Source organism: Anabrus simplex, chromosome 1, assembly GCF_040414725.1.
Source record: "Anabrus simplex isolate iqAnaSimp1 chromosome 1, ASM4041472v1, whole genome shotgun sequence".
Classification (NCBI taxonomy): domain Eukaryota; kingdom Metazoa; phylum Arthropoda; class Insecta; order Orthoptera; family Tettigoniidae; genus Anabrus; species Anabrus simplex.
Window position 1 is genome coordinate 1,597,700,350 of NC_090265.1, and position 20,318 is coordinate 1,597,720,667.

General features: G+C 37.4%; 1 protein-coding gene across 4 annotated transcripts in view; it reads right to left on the minus strand.

Annotated features, from left to right (window-relative positions):
• LOC136858579 (folylpolyglutamate synthase, mitochondrial) overlaps positions 1 to 20,318 on the minus strand; it is a 204,350-nt gene that overhangs the window by 146,451 nt on the left and 37,581 nt on the right. For 3 of the 4 annotated variants that reach the window (XM_067138241.2, XM_067138238.2, XM_067138239.2), the window contains exon 2: positions 15,937 to 16,064. In XM_067138241.2, the coding sequence (XP_066994342.2) occupies positions 15,937 to 16,064 (128 nt within the window). Of the gene's footprint in view, positions 1 to 15,936; positions 16,065 to 16,674; positions 16,770 to 20,318 lie in introns of those variants that run through there. The other variant, XM_067138240.2, reaches the window with a different exon arrangement.

Sequence of the window (20,318 nt, forward strand, 5' to 3'; positions counted from 1 at the left end):
CATTACAATATTTATAAAATATGTATGCACATAAACAGAACCTTCTAAAATAACTTTTGTTATTTACAATTGCGTATATAACGTAAAACTTTTGTTATTGAAAAACAGAGACTAAATCACTCCTTATGAGGTTCTAGAAAAGATATAAAAACTTCTTGCATTGTCAACTGTTTGTAACTATACATAAAATTAATTACAACACACGAGTTTAAGATAAAATTTACTTTTTAAGTGTATCTTATTCAGCTGTTAAAGATTTACAACTAGCCTTGAAGAGGTATAAAAACATTTTGTCATGAGCTATCTTTACAATAATACATTTAACAGCTGGTTTCATTCTAGAATATTATTGTAAAATATAAGTGAGTAGGAGATCATTTTCAGTGACCAATTTTTGTAGAAAACAGTTTCTCATAGAAAGTAACCAATGAACCATCTATACGGTTCAGATTTTCTGGTTCTTAGATTAAAAGATTAATGACATGTGTCTTATATGGATTGCTGGCCCCGTGGTGTAGGGGTAGCATGCCTGCCTCTTACCCGGACGCCCCAGGTTCGATTCCCGGATGGGTCAGGGATTTTTACCTGGACCTGAGGGCTGGTTCGAGGTCCACTCAGCCTACGTGATTAGAATTGAAGAGCTATCTGATGGTGAGATGGCGGCCCCGGTCTAGAAAGCCAAGAATAACGGCCGAGAGGATTCGTAGTGCTGACCACATTACACCTCGTAATCTGCAGGCCTTCGGGCTGAGCAGCGATCGCTTGGTAGGCCAAGACCCTTCAAGGGCTGTAGTGCCATGGGGTTTGGTTTGGTCTTATATGCATTCACTGAATCAGCTTAACTTAATAGTGTGTCATTAGTTTTGGCCCTATATTTTAAAATTATATTCAACACTATGTGGTAAAATTGAAGCCGTGAATTGATAGACAAGATTTCAGTGGAAATGCGCTATTTTCAGGTGGATTATCATGGATCTGGAAAGATCTCGAATCAAGCGGACCTAAAAGAAAAATTTGAACCACGTTAGTGTGACGAAAACACAGACAAAGAAAAGTACTTGCAAACAGTATAGAGAAGAAGGAAACTCACCTCAAGCACAAAGTTCACGAGCGAAGAGTTAGGCTTGTTTCACACCTACCCGGCTGCCGGATAACCGGTGCCGGGTACACGGTTGTCAGGACAAGAAGTGTACGAGACGTTTCACACTTGCCCGGTAAAAGTCGTTGCCGTATAAACGGCACCCGGCTGCCGTGCTATTGTAGTAGGAAGCCGGCAGCCCCCACTGTACAGGCCGGCTGCCGGGTGAAAAAAAACAGATTGGGAGGGTAGTGGGAGCTGTGAGTCAGTGGAAGTTTACACATCTAGCCAGCACGGCAGTGTCTAGTCTTCTCGAGTGTTGCGTTTCCTTGTTTTTACGCTCTAGTGTATTACGTATTTGTTCTTATGGCGGAAATTGACACAGAAAGTTTGCACACTCATCTTAAAATAGTTGAAAAATTTGTCGCTGTCATTTCTTAAGTCTTCAAAAAGTATAAAAAATGCTCCAACCTCGTCTCTTCCCATATAGACTGGATTCACCCATAGCAGTCTATTTTTTCTCCTTTTCTTCAAACGCATATACAAGACCATAAACGCTAGTAATTTATTGCGATCCATTCCAACACGCGATGTGTACACAACTGCTGCCGTGTTCTTGCCGGCTATATGTGAAAAGGATTCCCATTCTTGCCGGAGCCGGCTACCGGTTACCCGGCAGCCGGGTAGGTGTGAAACAAGCCTTAAAGAGGAACTGCCAAGCAGAATGTCAGGCAACAAGCCACGAGCACCAGCGGGGAAACGGGGCATGTCAGGTAGGGGGAAGGGTGGTCGTGGTAGCAGGAGAACATAGGTCGGGGGAGCGTGGATTCCGGTGGGGGTAGTAGGCCAGCGTCCTACATTTTTTTTAATTTACTGATTGATCTTTTGGTATTTTAAGATTATTAATAACTGAAATAAGCACATGAAATAGGATTGAAGGTTTTTCGGATAGATCATTAAGATTGTAATTGGGGTTGTAATAATGATCCAATAGAATAAAACATTGCTCCGTTAGGTCAAGTAGAAGAACTTTATTCATTATCTCGACGATGTCTATATCATTATTGATGCCATGGAAGCTGTGTTTGTTGACACAGGTGTAGAATATATGGGAAGTGTTTGTAGAGGATTTTATTTGTAAACATTTTTAAGTAGTACTTACTGTATGATCTGAAGTGTGGAGATAGAATATTTTATTTGTATTCCATGTAACTACCTAATCTGTACAGTGTCAATTTTTTTGTAACATATTGTATTGGTAACTAGTAGATTACATTTCTATATTAACTGGAACAGTCCAGAAAGTTGGTGACACGAATTTTTGAACAGGGTGTATTGGCCTTTGTTAGTTATGCATTCTAGAAGTATGTTCTAACTATTCTGGAAATGGAAGATTCGTGATCATATGTGTTCGAGAAAGTTATTTAAAGATCGCGGCCGCTGAAAGAGTTGTGATTGGTCAATGCGGGCAAGCTCCTGTGTTCTGATTGGCTACTCCAAGGCCAGATTTCCCTTTAAAAGGGGCTAGGCAGCATTTCATGAGAGGTCTGAAATCTCTGAGCCGTCTTGGTCTTGGCCTGCCAAGCCTGCCGTAGCTCTGACGTCGTGAACGTCTCCTCGGTCCCAGAATGGGCAGCCTTAGGGTAAGCGCTGTTGCTATCTGTCCGGTTTTAAGTTCCATTTAGTTTTCGTTGGTGTATCACTGGAGTTTGCCCTAATCGCCACTCTTTTGATCAGATGTGAAAAGCAAGTTTTGATTTCACTCTAAAATGTAATAGTATTTCGTGCTTCCTCTTACCTTCGATATTGTATTTGTGGAATTTGATTTGTACTGAGATGTACTTGCTTAACTCTTTGAAATTAAGGCAAAGCTCTTGTATAGGAACATCTAAACTGTATTTTGTCAAAGAATATGTATATCGTGTGTAGTGTGTATCTAGATTTGGTGTACAGCTGAATTTGTTTCGGAAGTTAATTTGTATTGCAGATTTTGTAAATAATATTTTGAAAACAAGAGATCACTATTGGCTTTTTGGAAAACCGCAACCTTCGCACCTCCATGGCCCTTGGTAAAGTTTCCCAGTCTCCTTTCCACGTTCCTGGTTTATAATCAAGTTGCCCCTACTGATATTTACCAGTGTTGTTATTGGCGGAGTTCCGCGTAGTTCATCAGATGTTTTATTGTGTGTGTAGTGTCTTAGGTACTGTGTAATTGCACTTACTTTCTTCCCTTTACTGTGTTTGGTGTAGCCGCTGAAGCATCGGTTACATTTGTAGTCGTGTATATGTTGTCCTATTGCCGAAAATCTCTTGTATTTGATAGCATTAACGTGCTCGTTGTATCTGATTTTGAAGGATCTCCCTGTTTGCCCAATGTATACACTGGAGCAGTCGTTACAGTGAAATCTGTACACGCCTGACTTGTCAAAAGGGCTGGACACATTGACTAGGCTGGAGTTATGGAATATGTCAAGATTTCTGTTATTGGTTCTGAAATAAATTATAGTATTTTTCTTTTTAAATTCTTCGTTACTCGGCAGATGTCAGGATTGAATGTAAAAGTTGCATCAATTTCTGATTTAGTTGTTTCTTTCTGTAAATTGGATCTAGGTCGGTGTTTAAACTTATATATTATGCGTTCTATAAAACTATGATTATAGCCATTCTGGAGTGCAATGCTATGTATAGTGTTGAGTTCTTTGTTTAAATCTGATTTTGACATGGGTACATTGTAGGCACGGTGTATTAGACTGTTGTAAGTGGCACGCTTATGGCTAAGGGGATGCTTGATAGTTGTAGCTGTATGCGTTAGTTTCCTATAGATTTTGTATTTAAAAGAAAATGGGAGCCTAATAATTAAATCTAAAAAGTTGAGGGCATTATTACCTTTGGATTCTATTGTGAACTTAATGTCTGTATCGATGTTATTGAGGTGTGCTAGGGTAGCAGATGCGTCGATAATACGTTGGTCCATGATAATAAACGTATCGTCTACGAATCTGGACTATAAGATTATGTTGTTAAATTTCTTGTCTTTTTCTATTTTAGTGTACTCTAAGAAGTCTAAATATATGTTGGCTAGAGTGTCGGATGCTGGTGAACCCATGGCTAGTCCGTCCTGTTTGTATATTACTTTATCGAACATGAAATAATTACTGTTGGTTAGAAGATTCAAAATGGGCATAAAATCAGCTATTTCAAGTTGACTAAGTTGGCTATGCGTATGTAGGTTTTTTAAAATAATTGGTATAACTTTTTTCGGTTCAATATTTGTATACATGTTGGTGATGTCAAATGAATGCATTGTATGATATGTCTGTAATTTAAAGTTGTCCAGTTGTTTGATTAGTTCTAGGGTGTTTTTAATGGATTTGTTTGCCTGAAAAGTGTAATGTTTACTAAAAAATTGTTGAATGAATTGAGCCATTTTATAAAAGAGGACTCAGTCTGAAATTTACTATAGGGCGTATAGGGACTCCGTTTTTATGGATCTTGGGTTGCGCTTTGACAGTCGGCAGGCCAGGGTTCATATTAATAAGTTGTTTTTTTTCACTATCCGTTAGTAAGAAGTTTGTGTTTTTAAGTATCTGTTTTAATTGTCTTTGAATGGACTGGGGTGGATCTTTATCAATAATTGTGAAGGATCTATCTGTGAAAAAGTTTTTTGTTTTGTCGATATAGCCTGCTTGGTCCATTATGACAGTAGTGTTCCCTTTATCTGCTTTGGTAATAATTCTTTTTGTATTTTTAATTTTGTTTTTAAGTTAAAGAATCTTTTTTCAGTCTGCAAGTTGCGTAGAAGTTATAGAATGTGCCGGTGTTCTGAAAATATTATTTATTTGTTTTTTAGTTTCATGTCTGGTTTCATCTCGAATATCAACGGGCATTTTGCTAATAGCTGCTTCTGTCTCTATTATTAATTTTTTAGCCATGTTTGCTATGTTGTAATTGAAGGGCTGAGAACCATAGTGGGCCAAATCCACCAACCATCGAAATTGAGTTAATGCCGTCTAGCGGTTCATTTCTGACTTAGGAATTATCTCTCCAACTGGGCTATCTCCCCGTCTTCCCATTTATGTGCTACAGGGTCACAAAATATCAACCAAATTGAACTAGCCGCTGGAGGTAGTGCCATAGTGGGCCAAATCCACAAGACCAATCCCTCGCTTACTCTGAGCCACGTGATATGCATAGTATCATGGCGGACATCGGCCACGAGGAAAATAGAAGCAGTGATAGAAATTTGAAGAAAAGAAAGAGAAATAATGCATTTTGGATTTAAAATCAGCGGAAGAAGAAGAGAAACTGTGGTGGAGCATATGTCAGTGTTAGTGGTAGGCCTATAGCCACAAAGTGTTACAAAGAAAAAGATTGTAAATGTGCGTTGCGGTGTTAGGAGCGTCTGGGAACAGCTGATGAACGTAAACAAGTCCACGATGCATTTTGGAGACTTGGAAATTTTGACCAGCAAAACGCTCATCTAGCACAATCAGTTCAAATTTCTTATGTGAAATGACGACATGGAAAGTGCACACCCGAGGAAAGCCACAAGCAGTGTTCGAGATTATTATACTTTTTTTTTTTTTTTGCTACTTGCTTTACGTCGCACCGACACTGATACATCTTATGGTGACGATGGGACAGGGAAGGGCTAGGAGTGGGAAGGAAGCAGCCGTGGCCTTAATTAAGGTACAGCCTGGTGTGAAAATGGGAAACCACGGAAAACCATCTTTGGGGCTGCCGACAGTGGGATTCGAACCTACTATCACCCGAATACTGGATACTGGCCGCACTAAAGCAATTGCAGCTTATACCATATAAAAATGAAGGTAAGTTATTTGCATATTCATCATGGTATAGGCTGTAAAATATAGGAAGCGAACACATCATCATTTATTATAAATGCCCGATTAATATTCATGGGAGGCACATTGGCTAACAGATCAAATCAGGGTTAGTGCATTTCACAAGATATCATCAAACTGTAGTTAGATTTTGACACTGTTTTGCTACAAAGTTTAAGAAAAATTTTGTGGGAGGTGCTACTAAAAACCTTTAGACCTAAAAAGTGAAATATGATGTTAATATTGCAGTTTAGTATTATGGAATAGATGAGTAATACTTGGTGTAACGAAGCAGTATGAACATGTGTGTATTGAACATGTACGCCTTGTTACTGCTTTCTGTAAAATATGGAGGGCTGATGACCTAGATGTTAGGAGCCTTAAAAAAACAATCTTCATCATAATAATGTAAAATGTGGACAGTGCATATAGCCTGTTTCCCTGTTACAGGGAGAAACCAGTATTCGAGTGTGCAAAGCAGCCTTTCTCTAGGTGCATGGTGTTTTAAGTGGGAGACTGTCACGAGTGCTTTCCAAACAAGCTGTGAATAAATCTCCTGTAGTTATTCAGGATCAGCGTCGTGGACATGTCCCTGGGACCAAGATAGGAGTAGAAGACATTGACTTTGTGAAAGAACATATCCGGAGGTTTCCCACAAAAAGCAGTCATTATAGCCTAAATGATAATGCAAAATGTCCCTACTTGTCACAGGACCTAACACTTGGTAAGATGTACGAATTATATTTTTCAGTGTGCTCAGAGCAAAACCGTAAACCTGTGAAATAATGGTGTTACAGGGATGTTTTTAATAGTCAGTTCAACTTATCATTTGCAAAGCGAAAAAGTGATAGTTGTTCATTCTGCGATAAAATGAAGATCAGTCTCATGAGTGATGACATTGATGAAAAAAGGAAGAATGAACTCAGCGATGAGTGGGAATTGCACAAAAGACGGGCATAAAAGGCACATGCTCAGTTGCGAAGTGACTCCAAGCTAACAAAGGAGGGCAACATTCATACAATAACATTTGACATGCAGCAGACCCTCCCCATTCCCTTAATAACAAGTAGCGTTTATTTTTACAAGAGGAAGTTTTGGGTGTATAATGTAGGAATACATAACTGTGAGGATGAGAAAAGGTACATGTACTTGTGGGGCGAAGATACAGCACAAAGGGGCCCAACAGAAGTAGGTTCATGCATTCTGTATTACCTGAGGAACATCAGCACAACAGCAAATCATTTAATAGCCTATTCAGACACTTGTGGTGGTCAGAATAGGAATCAGTATATTGCATCTTTGTGGGCCACATCAGTTCATTATTCCCAATTTAAAATTATTGATCATAAGTTCTTAGAACCTGGCCATTCATATTTGCCTAATGACAGAGATTTTAGTATCATCGAAACTTCAAAACATAAGGCAAAATCACTGTTTCCGGTAGAAGATTGTTACTTTAGTTAAGGAATGTAGGTGAAATAAGCCCTTTAGTGTAAAAAAAATGGAACAGAAAGAATTTGTGAACATTAAGGAGCTCTCAAAAATCTTTGTGATTCGTAAGGGAACAGTAGATGGGGAGAAGGTTCAGTGGCTCAAAATTAGGTGGTTTTGTTTCCAGTCTAATGAACCTCTTAAGATTAAGTTCAGGTACAACCTCAACAAAATGGAAGAATGGAAAATCCTTGATATTTCACCTTCTCGCAAGAGCAGGCCATCTGTAAAGGTGACAACTTCAGTACCTTCACCATGGGAACTGTGTTCTGCTTACACAGCACCCATTAAGCTGACTAAAGCTAAATATGATGATTTAATTGCCATGCTTCCATTCATTCCACCAGTTAATCATAAGGGTTTTTTTAAGGACTTGCGATATTGTGATGTAACTACGGCTAAATGAAGTACCTTACAGTGCCATGTGGAGCTGGCCCACTGGCGTATTGTTAAAATTCATCCTTTCTGTTTAGACTCAAAGTGGGCCAAATCCACTCCAGTGGAAAATGATGGTATTCATTTACTTTTTATTGGTATTAAAAAGCCAGATAATCTTTGTATTTTGTTCTGTAGTGATTAATGGATCTATTAATTATAATATGCAAATGTTGTAGTCTCTGTAATCTGTGTCTGTGAATTATACCAGTGACTAAACTTTAACCTTAATTTTCTCCATTTAAAAAAATGACTCTTGGCCCACTATGGTTCTCAGCCCTTCAATTGGGCCAATTATGTTTGGGTCCTTTGGAGAGGATATCAATTTCTTCTTCATCGAAGTTAATTTTCAACAGATTAATGAAAGGCGGGTGGAATTGGGATAGGTGCTGCGTTAGTGTGTTATGTGGAACTGCGATTCTGAGCGGCCTGTTGTCTGCAATTTTGACCAATTTTGATAGAAAACAGTTCCTCATAGAAAGTAATCAATGTTCAGATTTTCTGGTTGTTAGATTAAAAGATTATTGATATATGTCTTTATAGTTCCTCTTTGGCCACTTTTGGTAAGCAGAACTGGCGCTGTGGGATGAACCAAACGCAGAGTTAAGGCGCCCGAATAGATGCTCATGGGAAACCATGAAAGGCATTGATTGCTTAAGACAGCAGGACGGTGGCCATGGAAGTCGGAATCCGCTAAGGAGTGTGTAACAACAACTCTTCGCTCGTGAACTTGGTGCTAGAGGTGAGTTTCCTTCTTCTCTATTCTGTTTGGCAAGCACTTTTCTTTGTCCCTGTTTTCGTCACACTAACATGTGGTTCAAATTTTTCTTTTAGGTCCGCTTGATTCGAGATCTTTCCAGATCCACGATAATCCGCCTGAAAAGAGTGCATTTTCAATGAAATCTCGTCTATCAATTCACGGCCTCAAGTTTACCACATAGTGTTGGATATAATTTTAAAATATAGGACCAAAACTAATGACACGCTATTATGTTAAGCTGATTCAGTGAATCCATATATGACATATGTCATTAATCTTTTAATCTAACAACCAGAAAATCTGAACAATATAGATGGTCCATTGGTTACTCTCTATGAGAAACTGTTTTCTATAAAAATTGGTCACTGAAAATGATATTCTACCCACTTATATTTTACAACAATATTCTAGAATGAAACCAGCTGTTAATGTATTACTGTAAAGATTGCTCATGACAAAATGTTTTAAAATGTTTTTTATACCTCTTCAAGGCTAGTTGTACATCTTTAACAGCTGAATAAGATACACTTAAAAAGTAAATTTTATTTGAAACTTGAGTGTTATAATTAATTTTATGTATAGTTACAAACAGTTGACAACGCAAGGAGATGTACATTTCAAAGATTGTATACAGAAATTTTTTAATATCTCTTCTAGAACCTCATAAGGAGTGATTTAGTCTTTGTTTTTCAATTACATTAATTTTACGGTATATATGCAATTGTAAATAACAAAACTCATTATAGAAGGTTCTGTTTATGTACATATATATCTTATAAATATTTTAATGTAGATATCAAAATGTCCTGTAACAATCTCTTAGGCTGATGATGGCAAATAAAGTTGCCAAAACCGGTACCAAAAATGACAACAAAAATGTGATGTTTTAATAATTTCACTATTTTGTAGTTTTGAACAGGTGGAAAACCCTACCTTTATCTTTGATTGTAAATTTCATTTCAATGTGGACCAAAAATGAAATTTTTGACATTAAATAGGAACACCTTCCTTATGTATTTTGGGAAGCCCATATAGTCTCGGAGAAATTCTGGAACAGAACATAGCTTGACCAATTTGACAGTCGAATTTGAGTACATATGACATGTTTTAACAACTTCATTGATCTAACTTACGAAACTTTTGGAAGCACAGTGCCGATCTACTCTACTCTTCAAGAACTTGCTCCGTAATACACTTATATATTTGATCTGCGACTTTCTTCATAATTTTTGGATCTATCGACAAGCAGTGCTAATTTCTAAAATTATACAGTGCCTCATGGACTGCAGCTGAACTCTTCAAGAAATTTACTCTGTGCTACATTTAGATACATATTTGATTCTGAACTTCTTCACACACAGTGCTCTCTAAAACATCTAACTTAAGAGACGTTTACAAGCACAGTGCTGATCTACTCTTCGGGAACTTGCTCCATAGTACATTTGCATATTTGATCAGCGACTTCTTCATAATTTTTGGATCTATCGATGGGCAGTTCTATTCCCTAAAATTATACAGTGTCTCATATACTGCAATTTAACTCTTCAAGAACTTCCTCAGTACTATATTTGGATACGTATTTGGTTATGGACTTCTTCCCGTACAGTGAGTGCTTTCTTATGCTTATGTCTTACTAATGTTCATGATTGACACGCAGTATCCTTAAAATTGTACAGTACCTTATAAACTGCAGCTGATAAATACGTGTGTTATAGTGCTTCATAATCTGACAGTATAATCTAAACTTCATATTTTTGCCTGTGCATCTTTCAACGCACATTACACCCTAAATATTTTAGTACTTCACTACCAGCAACCTACAGAATTCTTTATACTACGCAATGACCAAAAATACTGATCAAAACTGGTACCAATTTTTAATTAAATAGGAATATAAACTTACATTTCTTATTTTAATAGTATTGAAAGGTTGAACCATTTTATTCTTTCTTTTAACTTATTAGTCACAAGACGAGGGAAGAAGTGAGGCAATAGCAGGGACACCAATGTGAAGGTGCTGTGACATAAGTTTAAATCCAGAAGAAGTGATTATTAAAGACAAGTAAGACTTTCACGTATTTATAAAAATGCAATTGAGATATCCTGGCAAACCTTTTTGATTAGAGATGTGGCTACTGGAGACAGGATGTGATGAAACTGGTCCGGGGAATCCTGAGATGGTTGTTCCACAAGGCACGCGGAATGGTGGACGCCAAGCGGTGAAGACGGGCACTCTACTCTTAACTTTGGGACTGAATGGTTCGGACGCATATTGTGATAATCGCCAGAAAAACGTGTAGACTGAGCACTTATCGATGTAAAGGAAAAATAACTTGTCTAATTCTGGACTTAATCTGCAGGGATTTTTCTCATAAGGTAATTAATTATATTAAATCATTACAGATTGAATCATAACATGTAAAGTGCCGAGAGACTTGTTCATCAAGCAGCATTAAACCTAGTATTGATGAAGTTGCGGGACACGTTGGAGCTTGAATTAACACTGAATAACGGATTTTGTTTGAAATAGGATACTAATCAGACTGTTCCGAGAATTAAGTGCTATTGAGAAGAATATGTTTTTGTGTTTGTAATTTGTATTATAATTCATTTGTATTTTTTTTTATGCTCAGTGATATAATGGTTTTGTAAGAAAATATTTTCCATCTAATCGATACCTTTTTATTTTTGCCTTTGGAAATTTATAATATCATTAAAAATAACAGTACAGGTTACAATCGCTTTGCGATCATCATCAGCTGTATACACAAAAGCTTAGATAAAAAAGCATTAAAGTAAACACATAATAAAACCCTTGTTGATTTTAAAACTATTGTTAGTAAAGGACGTATGGGTTGGGGGGGGGGGTTGCGGCAGGAAGGGACGGGTGTTACAAGGAAGTTAATCTAAAATAAGTTAAAAACTTCTATCTTATTGAGCTAAAATGTCTTTAGTATCTATATAAGTCCCGAAGGCGTAATTAAAATCACTTATTGTTTTAATACTAGAAGTGGGTATTGTAATCTTGAAGAAATGTTTTTAACTAGAATGTGCTTCTTCTTTCATTGAATTCTAGTCTTCTTCCTAGTTGCAGTATACTGTGCTGGAAAATGTATAGAGAAGGTTGATCCACATGTTTGTCCTTTTCTAAATTCAAAAGGTGGATTCACTGTTGGTTTGAGTTAAGAGTAGTGTTCACAGACATTTCCGGTTGGATAGCTTGTTGCACGATCCCTGTCTGATTCACTTTCTTTACTCCCTGTGGTTACGAGTGTGGGCCTGTATCTACTGTCCTCAAACTGGTGTAATAGCGGTGTGATGCACAGAACAATAATGTTCTCTCTGTCATTGTAACAGTACAGATATGGGATTACACCAGACCCCTCGAATTCCAGTCTGTCAATCATTTGACGCTAATAAGCTTTCAGCTTGGTTAAGAAACTTTTTGCAAGAACAGCTTAACTTCTCCTCATTATCTGTAGTTTGTGGGAAGTCCAAGTTCTTGCCTAAGCCTCTTAGAACAGGTACAGGTTACATACAGTTGACTTCAATAAATTCTTACAAATGTTTCAGTTTGAGACAGATGGTTGAAGAGTTGTGTCGTGTTGTGTTCTAAAGTGTTCGATAATATTGGTCATAATCATTCTGAATATGCACTAAATTCGACATCTGTTCCCAAGAAGCTAAAGTCTTTAATAATATCTCTTTTCAGGAATAATTCGATTCATGTGGAAATAGACGCAATCACTCGAACTAAAGAAATTCAAGTTCATAGGGGAAGCTCAAGGATCGCCCCTATCACCTTTTCTGTTTAATTTGGCAATTGATTTCATATTAAGGGAGTTAAACAACTTAGAACATGCTTCTCAATTTGGCTACAATCTTGTGCAAGATATCGACAACGTGGCAGCGCTAGGTTTTGCTGATGATATTGCGTTAATATTTAAAGATAAAAAATCAGCAGCACTTATGATTGACACAGCAAGCCAATGCCTTTCCAAACTAGAGCTCACACTGAATACTTCTAAATCAAAAGCTATAGTTATTGAGAATGGGCAACTGATAAACGTTTTATTAGGACTATCAGTGGACTTCAGGTGTCATCTATTGATAAGCAGGAGAACCTTAAATATTTGAGTATTACATACAACAACGATATACTATTAGATGAAAGGAACATTATAACTAAACTAAGCGACAATTTATCGAGACTTGTGACTCAATTCTTCTTAAACCAGATCAGAAAACTAACATTATAAATCAATACATTTGGCCGAGTTTGATTTATCCTTTAGAGTGTGCACCCTTATCGAAACTCAGACAAGGGTTCTTAGATGATAATACCAATATAAATGGTCCATTATTGGACATTATAATTTTTCCAGCTAACTCATTCCTGGTTGCCAGCATTTCGTCCTCGTGTGCTAGGTTGGGCTCATCAGTTGGTACCTAGCACACCTACCAAGACGCTGGCTAGTGCATACCGTGGAGGCCACTGCGTAGGCTACTTGAAGCCACCGGCAGTGCCAAATGCACTATGAGAGAATTTGTCTCACCACCAAAAACTGATGCCTGCTTGGCCATCAGATGATACAGATTTTGATTCCAATAGGGAATCTGAAATATTTGTCCCGAATGAGTAAATTTATAATACCAATATAAATGATCCGTTATTGAACATTATAAATTTTCCAGCTAACTCATTCCGGGTTGCCAGCGTTTCGCCCTCATATGCTAGGTTCGGCTCATCAGTTGGTACCTAGCACACCTACCAAGAAGCTGGCTAGTGCATACCGTGGAGGCCACTGCGTAGGCTACTTTGAGCCACCGGCAGTGCCAATGCACTATGAGAGACTTTGTCTCACCACCAAAAATCGATGCCTGCTTGGCCATCAGATGACATAGATGTTGATTCCCATAGGTGAGACAAAGTCTCTCATAATGCATTGGCACTGCCGGTGGCTCCAAATAGCCTACGCAGTGGCCTCCACGGTATGCACTAGCCAGCGTCTTGGTAGGTGTGCTAGGTACCAACTGATGAGTCCAACCTAGCACATGAGGGCAAAACGCTGGCAACCAGGAATGAGTTAGCTGGAAAATTTATAATGTCCAATAACAGACCATTTATATTGGTATTATAAATTTACTCATTCGGGACAAATATTTCAGATTCCCTATGGGAATCAACATCTATATCATCTGATGGCCAAGCAGGCATCAATTTTTGGTGGTGAGACAAAGTCTCTCATAGTGCATTGGCACTGCCGGTGGCTCCAAGTAGCCTACGCAGTGGCCTTCATGGTATGCACTAGCCAGCGTCTTGGTAGGTGTGCTAGGTACCAACTGATGAGCCCAACCTAGCACATGAGGACGAAACGCTGGCAACCAGGAATGAGTTAGCTGGAAAATTTATAATGTCCAATAACGGACCATTTATATTGGTATTATAAATGTACTCATTCGGGACAAATATTTCAGATTCCCTATGGGAATCAACATCTATATCATTCTTAGATGATGTCGATAAATTAATCAGAAGTACAGTAAAGGAAATAATTGGTTTACCAATGGATTGTCCAGATTGAATGCTCTACAGCAAAAAAAAAATTTTTGGATTGGGCATTATGAGAGCGTCATGGAAGCTTTCATTCAACACATTAACATCTGTAATAGACTGGACTCTGTTGTTGACCCACTTCTAGTACAAACAAGAAATTTTCAACAAGAAATAAAGGGTAGTCTGAGAAGCCTTGGCTTCACTCCCGATGAACAACCTAAGGTACAGACTCTTTGGAAGAAACTAAGCATGGAAACAAACTACCACACCGTGGAATGGGTGCCTCGCATTTTTCAGAATAGACACATCAAACACCTGGATTAAATGAAGAAAGGAATTTCAACTTCCCAACGGACTAATGCCATTAAAATGAACTGCAATGTGATAGGAGTCCAAAGCGTTCCCGATAGAAGCCAAGAAAACTATTGCCGTCACTGAAATGAGATAGAAACCCTCCCTCATGTTCTCGGTTTCTGCTCGAAAGGGGAACTATTGAGAAATAACAGGTACCTTTTTTTTTTTTGCTACGGGCTTTAAGTTGCACCGACACAGGTAGGTCTTATGGCGACGATGGGATAGGGAAGGCCTAGGAGTTGGAAGGAAGCGGCCGTGGCCTTAATTAAGGTACAGCCCCAGCATTTGCCTGGTGTGAAAATGGAAAACCACTGAAAACCATTTTCAGGGCTGCCGATAGTGGGATTCGAACCTACTATCTCCCGGATGCAAGCTCACAGCCGCGCGCCTCTACGCACACGGCCAACTCGCCCGGTAATAACAGGTACCATAGGGTCAAGAGCAGTATTGCAAAACTTCTCAAATAATCTGGCAGATTTGAAGTCTTTAAAGAAGTGCACTGTAACTCTAGCGATGGATCCAATAAACGTACAGACATTGTCGTGATTGACAGGAAGAGAAACATCGGCGTTGTTATTGATCCAACAATAAGGTTTGAGAGTAACAGTTCACAGGCCAAAGAAGTTGATTTTGAAAAGAAGACACACTACGAACCCTGTTTTAAGTACTTTGAAGAAAAGTATCACATACCGGTACCCACCAGTTACTGGGAAGTGATTGGGTTACTCTTCAGTGCACGAAGATCTGTCACAAAATCTTCAATGAAATTCTTCCTTCGTTTTGGTATTCCTGTTTTGTATCTAAAAGATATTTGTTTGGATGTTTTACGAGATTCCTTGGCAATGGTAAATCATTGTTTGTACGATATGTGTAAAGAAAAATAGTTTTCCTGATCGGGGATAGCTGTAGGGCTACAACAGGGGAAATTCAAAATTAAATATATATGTATATATATAACCTTTAAAGTTAAAAACTTCATGATCGTTCCGTATTGAATAGAGAAATAAGAAGATGTACAATATTAGAAGGATCAACCTTTCAATACTTCGTTGTAAGTTGAACTAAAAAGAAGTCACAAATTCAAAAGAACTCACATTTCCAAATGTTTCAGTAAATTCACATTTGCACTTTAATCCCATTTCCCAACCATGCAGTAACTTTGAATGATTCTTTAAAATGTATTTATATCATCAGATATCTCTAACGACAATTAGCAATTTATTTATGAATTAATAGAGTTATTTTATAATATTCTGATCTTTAAAACAAAGGTGGGTAAGTTCCTTTCTTAGTATGGAACAAGAAAATATGAACATGTCATCAGAAAATATAAAGATATGCACTGCTCCCTCGATCATCATCTTCACTACTGGACTATTACATAAAACACAACAAACACGCATACGTCTAAGCTTACCTAGACAGGTATTTCAAAGTTTCTTCCATTTTTTTTGTTTGTTCAGCATGGCTTCTTTGGCCTCCGTTCATATATTCTTGCAACAAAGCTGCATTAGTCTGCAGTGAGTTCAACGTCTTTACAACTTCCTAGAGAAAATAAAGGCTTATCATGATTACATTTTAAAATCACAATTTAAATTGATTCTTTTTTAAATCTTTATAAATATCTTAAAAAGGGTAATATTTTAACACTTCTTGGAAATTTTATTATTTCCTAAACAAATGTAACAACAGATGTTTTTTTGTTTCTACTGCTACAGAAAAATATGAATTACTGATAATTTAATAATATAACTTTGAAACATACAAAGAAATTAAGCTGTATAAATAAATGTGAAGTCCTAGACAAGGCAATATGCAAATGAGACTAAAACTTGCTGCCCTAGTTCAATACTATGACCTTAAAAAAATGAGTTTTTGAGGAAAAACAAAGATGTGTAGTACAGTTCTTGTTCTCTCTGGTTCTATACTATGATACCTTGAATTCCAGTTTCTTAACACTCTGAAAATGATGTCTCAGTGTTTCCTTAGTACATTCCCTGAATAACAACATAGAAACTAGATGTTTAAATGACCTTACCATAAAATAGCCATGTTTAATATTGAACCAAGCAGCAATCCAGCAGCATCATTCAGAATTGCTAATCAGTTAAAAATCAAAGTTTTATAAACACAGTTAAAAAATCAATTTGTTTACCGTCCAACTATGACAGGGTTGTTCCAATGCTTTCAAATATTTCTTAACTCTCATTTCTTTTATGATATAAATTAGCTGCTGAAATAGATTTGAACCCTATTAATTCTTATCAGTATTACGTTGTATCTTATCTGTATACGCATGCTCTGTCCCAGACCATTTAATCAGCTCCAATTTAATTAAAAAAGAAAAGCAAACATTGCACAGCACAATCAGGGAAATGAAGAGCAAGGAAACAACCAATCATTGCAGGATACAATGTTATTCCTATAGAAAGATTTACACAGGTACTTCAAAGAGACAAATAAATAGAAATACTGTACCCTTGGGGTTATGGATGCAATACATCCCTTAAAGACAAAAAATATTAGCTGTGAAATAAGCTCATCTGAAGAGGAAGAGTAGTATAAGTGTTGTTGACAACAGAAAAAAGACCGATTGGTTTCTTTCTTTCTTTCTTTTTTTCTTTCTTTCTATCTTTCTTTCTTTCTTTCTTTCTTTCTTTCTTTCTTTCTTTCTTTCCTTCTTTATTCTTAAGTACAGACCTCTACAGCAGATAATAAATCTAGCCAATTTAATTTTCAGCATGTTATTACTAGGGCCCGGATATTTTAAAAATATACATGCACATATGCAAATGCATATTTTGAATGTTAGTGCATATACAGGTATATTTTCTCTCATTTGTGATTGATTATTTAAGATTTCTGAATGAAATGAAAGACCTAATAAATTCTATGTTGTACATCCCTTTGGCAACGTGAGAAGCTTTCCCCTCATCAAGGAAAGGGCTTTCAGTGTCGCAATACAAGCAGATAGATGGATAAATACCCATTTCACAACAGTTATTTCCTTCTTTCTGATATTCCATTCTCCTTACAGTAGCCTACCAAGGTTTGCTTAAAAAATGCGTTTATTTCTTACCTTGTTCTTCCTCTATTGCAGTGTTTAACAGATTAAACTGTAAAAATTAAATTTTAATTAAACAGTGGATATCAGGCAATAGTGACTGTACAAGTGACAGTGATGTAGTATAGTGTCAGGTGTGCGACAAGAGTGTAAAATATAATTAAAAATTTCAAATTGAATGGCATTCGAAAACAACTTCACATCTCAGATCAAAAGCACAACAGCTACTTTTAACCAACGTGAAAACACGGTGTGAAGTTAGTACATTTTCTGCTGATATTTGTAAAGCTTTTGTATGCAGCAACATTCCACTGTATAATTTGAATAATCCACATCTACGCTCGTTTCTCGAAAAGTATTGTGCTAATCAAAGGATACCAGATGAATCTATCCTTAGGAAGAACTATTTACTTTCACTGCACGCTTCTGTCGTTGCTTCGATACAATCTGACATAGGAGGGAACTGTGTCTGGATATCAGTAGAAGAAACAATCAATTTGTGTGGTCGACATACTGCAAACTTCATAGTGGGTAAATTATGTCCAGAAGAATCCTGGTGCCAGGCTGAGTGGCTCAGACGGTTAAGGCACTGGCCTTCTAACCCCAACTTGCCAGGTTCAATCCTGGCTCAGTCTGGTGGTATTTGAAGGTGCACAAATACGACAGGCTCATGTCGATAAATTTACTGGCACGTAAAAGAACTCCAGCGGGACTAAATTCCGGCACCTCAGCGTCTCCGAAGACCGTAAAAGTAGTTAGTGGGACATAAAGCAAATAACATTATTAAAAGAAGAATCCTGCAAACCTCATTTACTTTCATGCAAAGTGCTAGAAGTGCAAAGTGCTTTACACTACAGTTGCAAGATTTGCTAACAATTCCCTGCTTCTTCTGTGGCCTAGTGATTCGGAGAGTGATTGTTACAAAGTACGCCCTTTAGTCACAGATACAGCTTCGTATATGTTGAAAGCTGGTCAGTCTCTTAGAATATTTTTTTCCAAATCGCATCCTTGTCACGTGTTTGGTCCATGGATTGCATTGTATTGCAGAAGAGATACGTACCCTCTTTCCATCTGTCAACAAAGTAATTTCAAGTGGGAAAAAACTATTCCTAAAAGCACCGGCTCGTGTACAGTTGTACAAAATTCATCTGCGTCAAGTTTCTCTTCCACCGGAACCTGTTCTCACAAGATGGGGAACTTGGTTATCCGCAGTATTGTTCTACCAGGAGAAATTTAACCAAGTGAAAGGTGTAGTTAAAAGTATTGATGATAGTCATACTCCGTGTGCTCGTGAAGCAAAGTGCGCATTTGAATCTGAAATTGTGTAAATAAATATATCGGTTTCATTCAAGAGCATTATTCGTCAATTTCGAAGGCGATTAATGACTTAGAAACTTGTGGTGCACTCCAAAACGGATCCCTTCAGTTAATTCAAAACATCATCAGTTCTTTAAATGGTGTCCATGGTGACACTGGAGAAAAAGTTAAAAAAGGAAACTCAGTGCGGTGTAGGACTCAAACCCAGGACAGAAGTAGATTCAATCCACAATCAACTACATAAGTGGAATCAGGCAGTCTTTGCCAGAGGAATGTTCCCAGCAGTCATTGCCAGTATACAAGTATTGCCCGTTACTTCCGTCGACGTAGAATGATCATTTTCAATGTATAATTTAATTCTGTCCGACAACAGAAAGTCATTGACCCCTTAAAACATTGAAAAATTCTTGAAAACCTACTGCCATGCATCATTTTTCAAGGAATGAAACATGCTTGTCAATTTAACACCGAGTTAAAATTAAATTATACGTTTGGTAACAGTATTTTGTTTTATTTTTAGTGCATATTTTCGTGCATATGTGCATGCATATTTTTGGAGTTTTTAGTGCATATGAATCCGGGCCCTAGTTATTACACACATATTAAGATAACCATTCCAAAATAACCTCTTCACAATTATTTTGCTTAGAAAATCACTTTATCACATTATTGTCAGTTGCAGAGCTGAGTAACATACCTCCGGAGAACAAACTATTCTTCCACTCAACAATTTCAAAATATTAAATAAAATATTTTTTATACGAGTCATTGTGTGTGTTTAACCTTTGTCCCATTCCCCTATGGGGTCAGGTATGAAGTGAAATGAATCTTTGTAGCGAGCTTCTATGACCAGATGCCCTTCCTGACGTCAACCTTCTTAGATGAGTTAAGGAGGTGAAATGAACAGCGTGATATAGCTTATGATAGTACGAAGGGAGAGATACCGACACACAGCCTACTTCTTTTTATATCAGTCAATGCCTGCATCTTAAATTTGAGATAGCAAAATGTAGCCTACTTTCCAAATAGGCACTATCCAATCTTTTGCAGTATTATCACATACTAACATTTACCTTCTTTTGAATACCAACATAATATTTTATGCAGAAAGAATTTTAAAAATTTCCCCTCTTTTTCTAACAATATCTCACATTCCAACTCATCCTGAATATTTAGCAAATATATATTTAGAATGTTTAATGCTGAACAGTATAAGTAGAATGTCTGACTCCTTGGCTGAATGGTCAGCGTTGAGGCCTTCGGTTTAGAGGGTCCCAAGTTCGATACCCGGCTGGGTCAGGGATTTTAATCGCATCTGACTCATTCTTCTGGCTTAGGAACTGGGTTTTTGTGTTTGTCCAACACTCCCCGCTTCATATTCACACAACACATCATACTACCAATCACAACAGAAACAT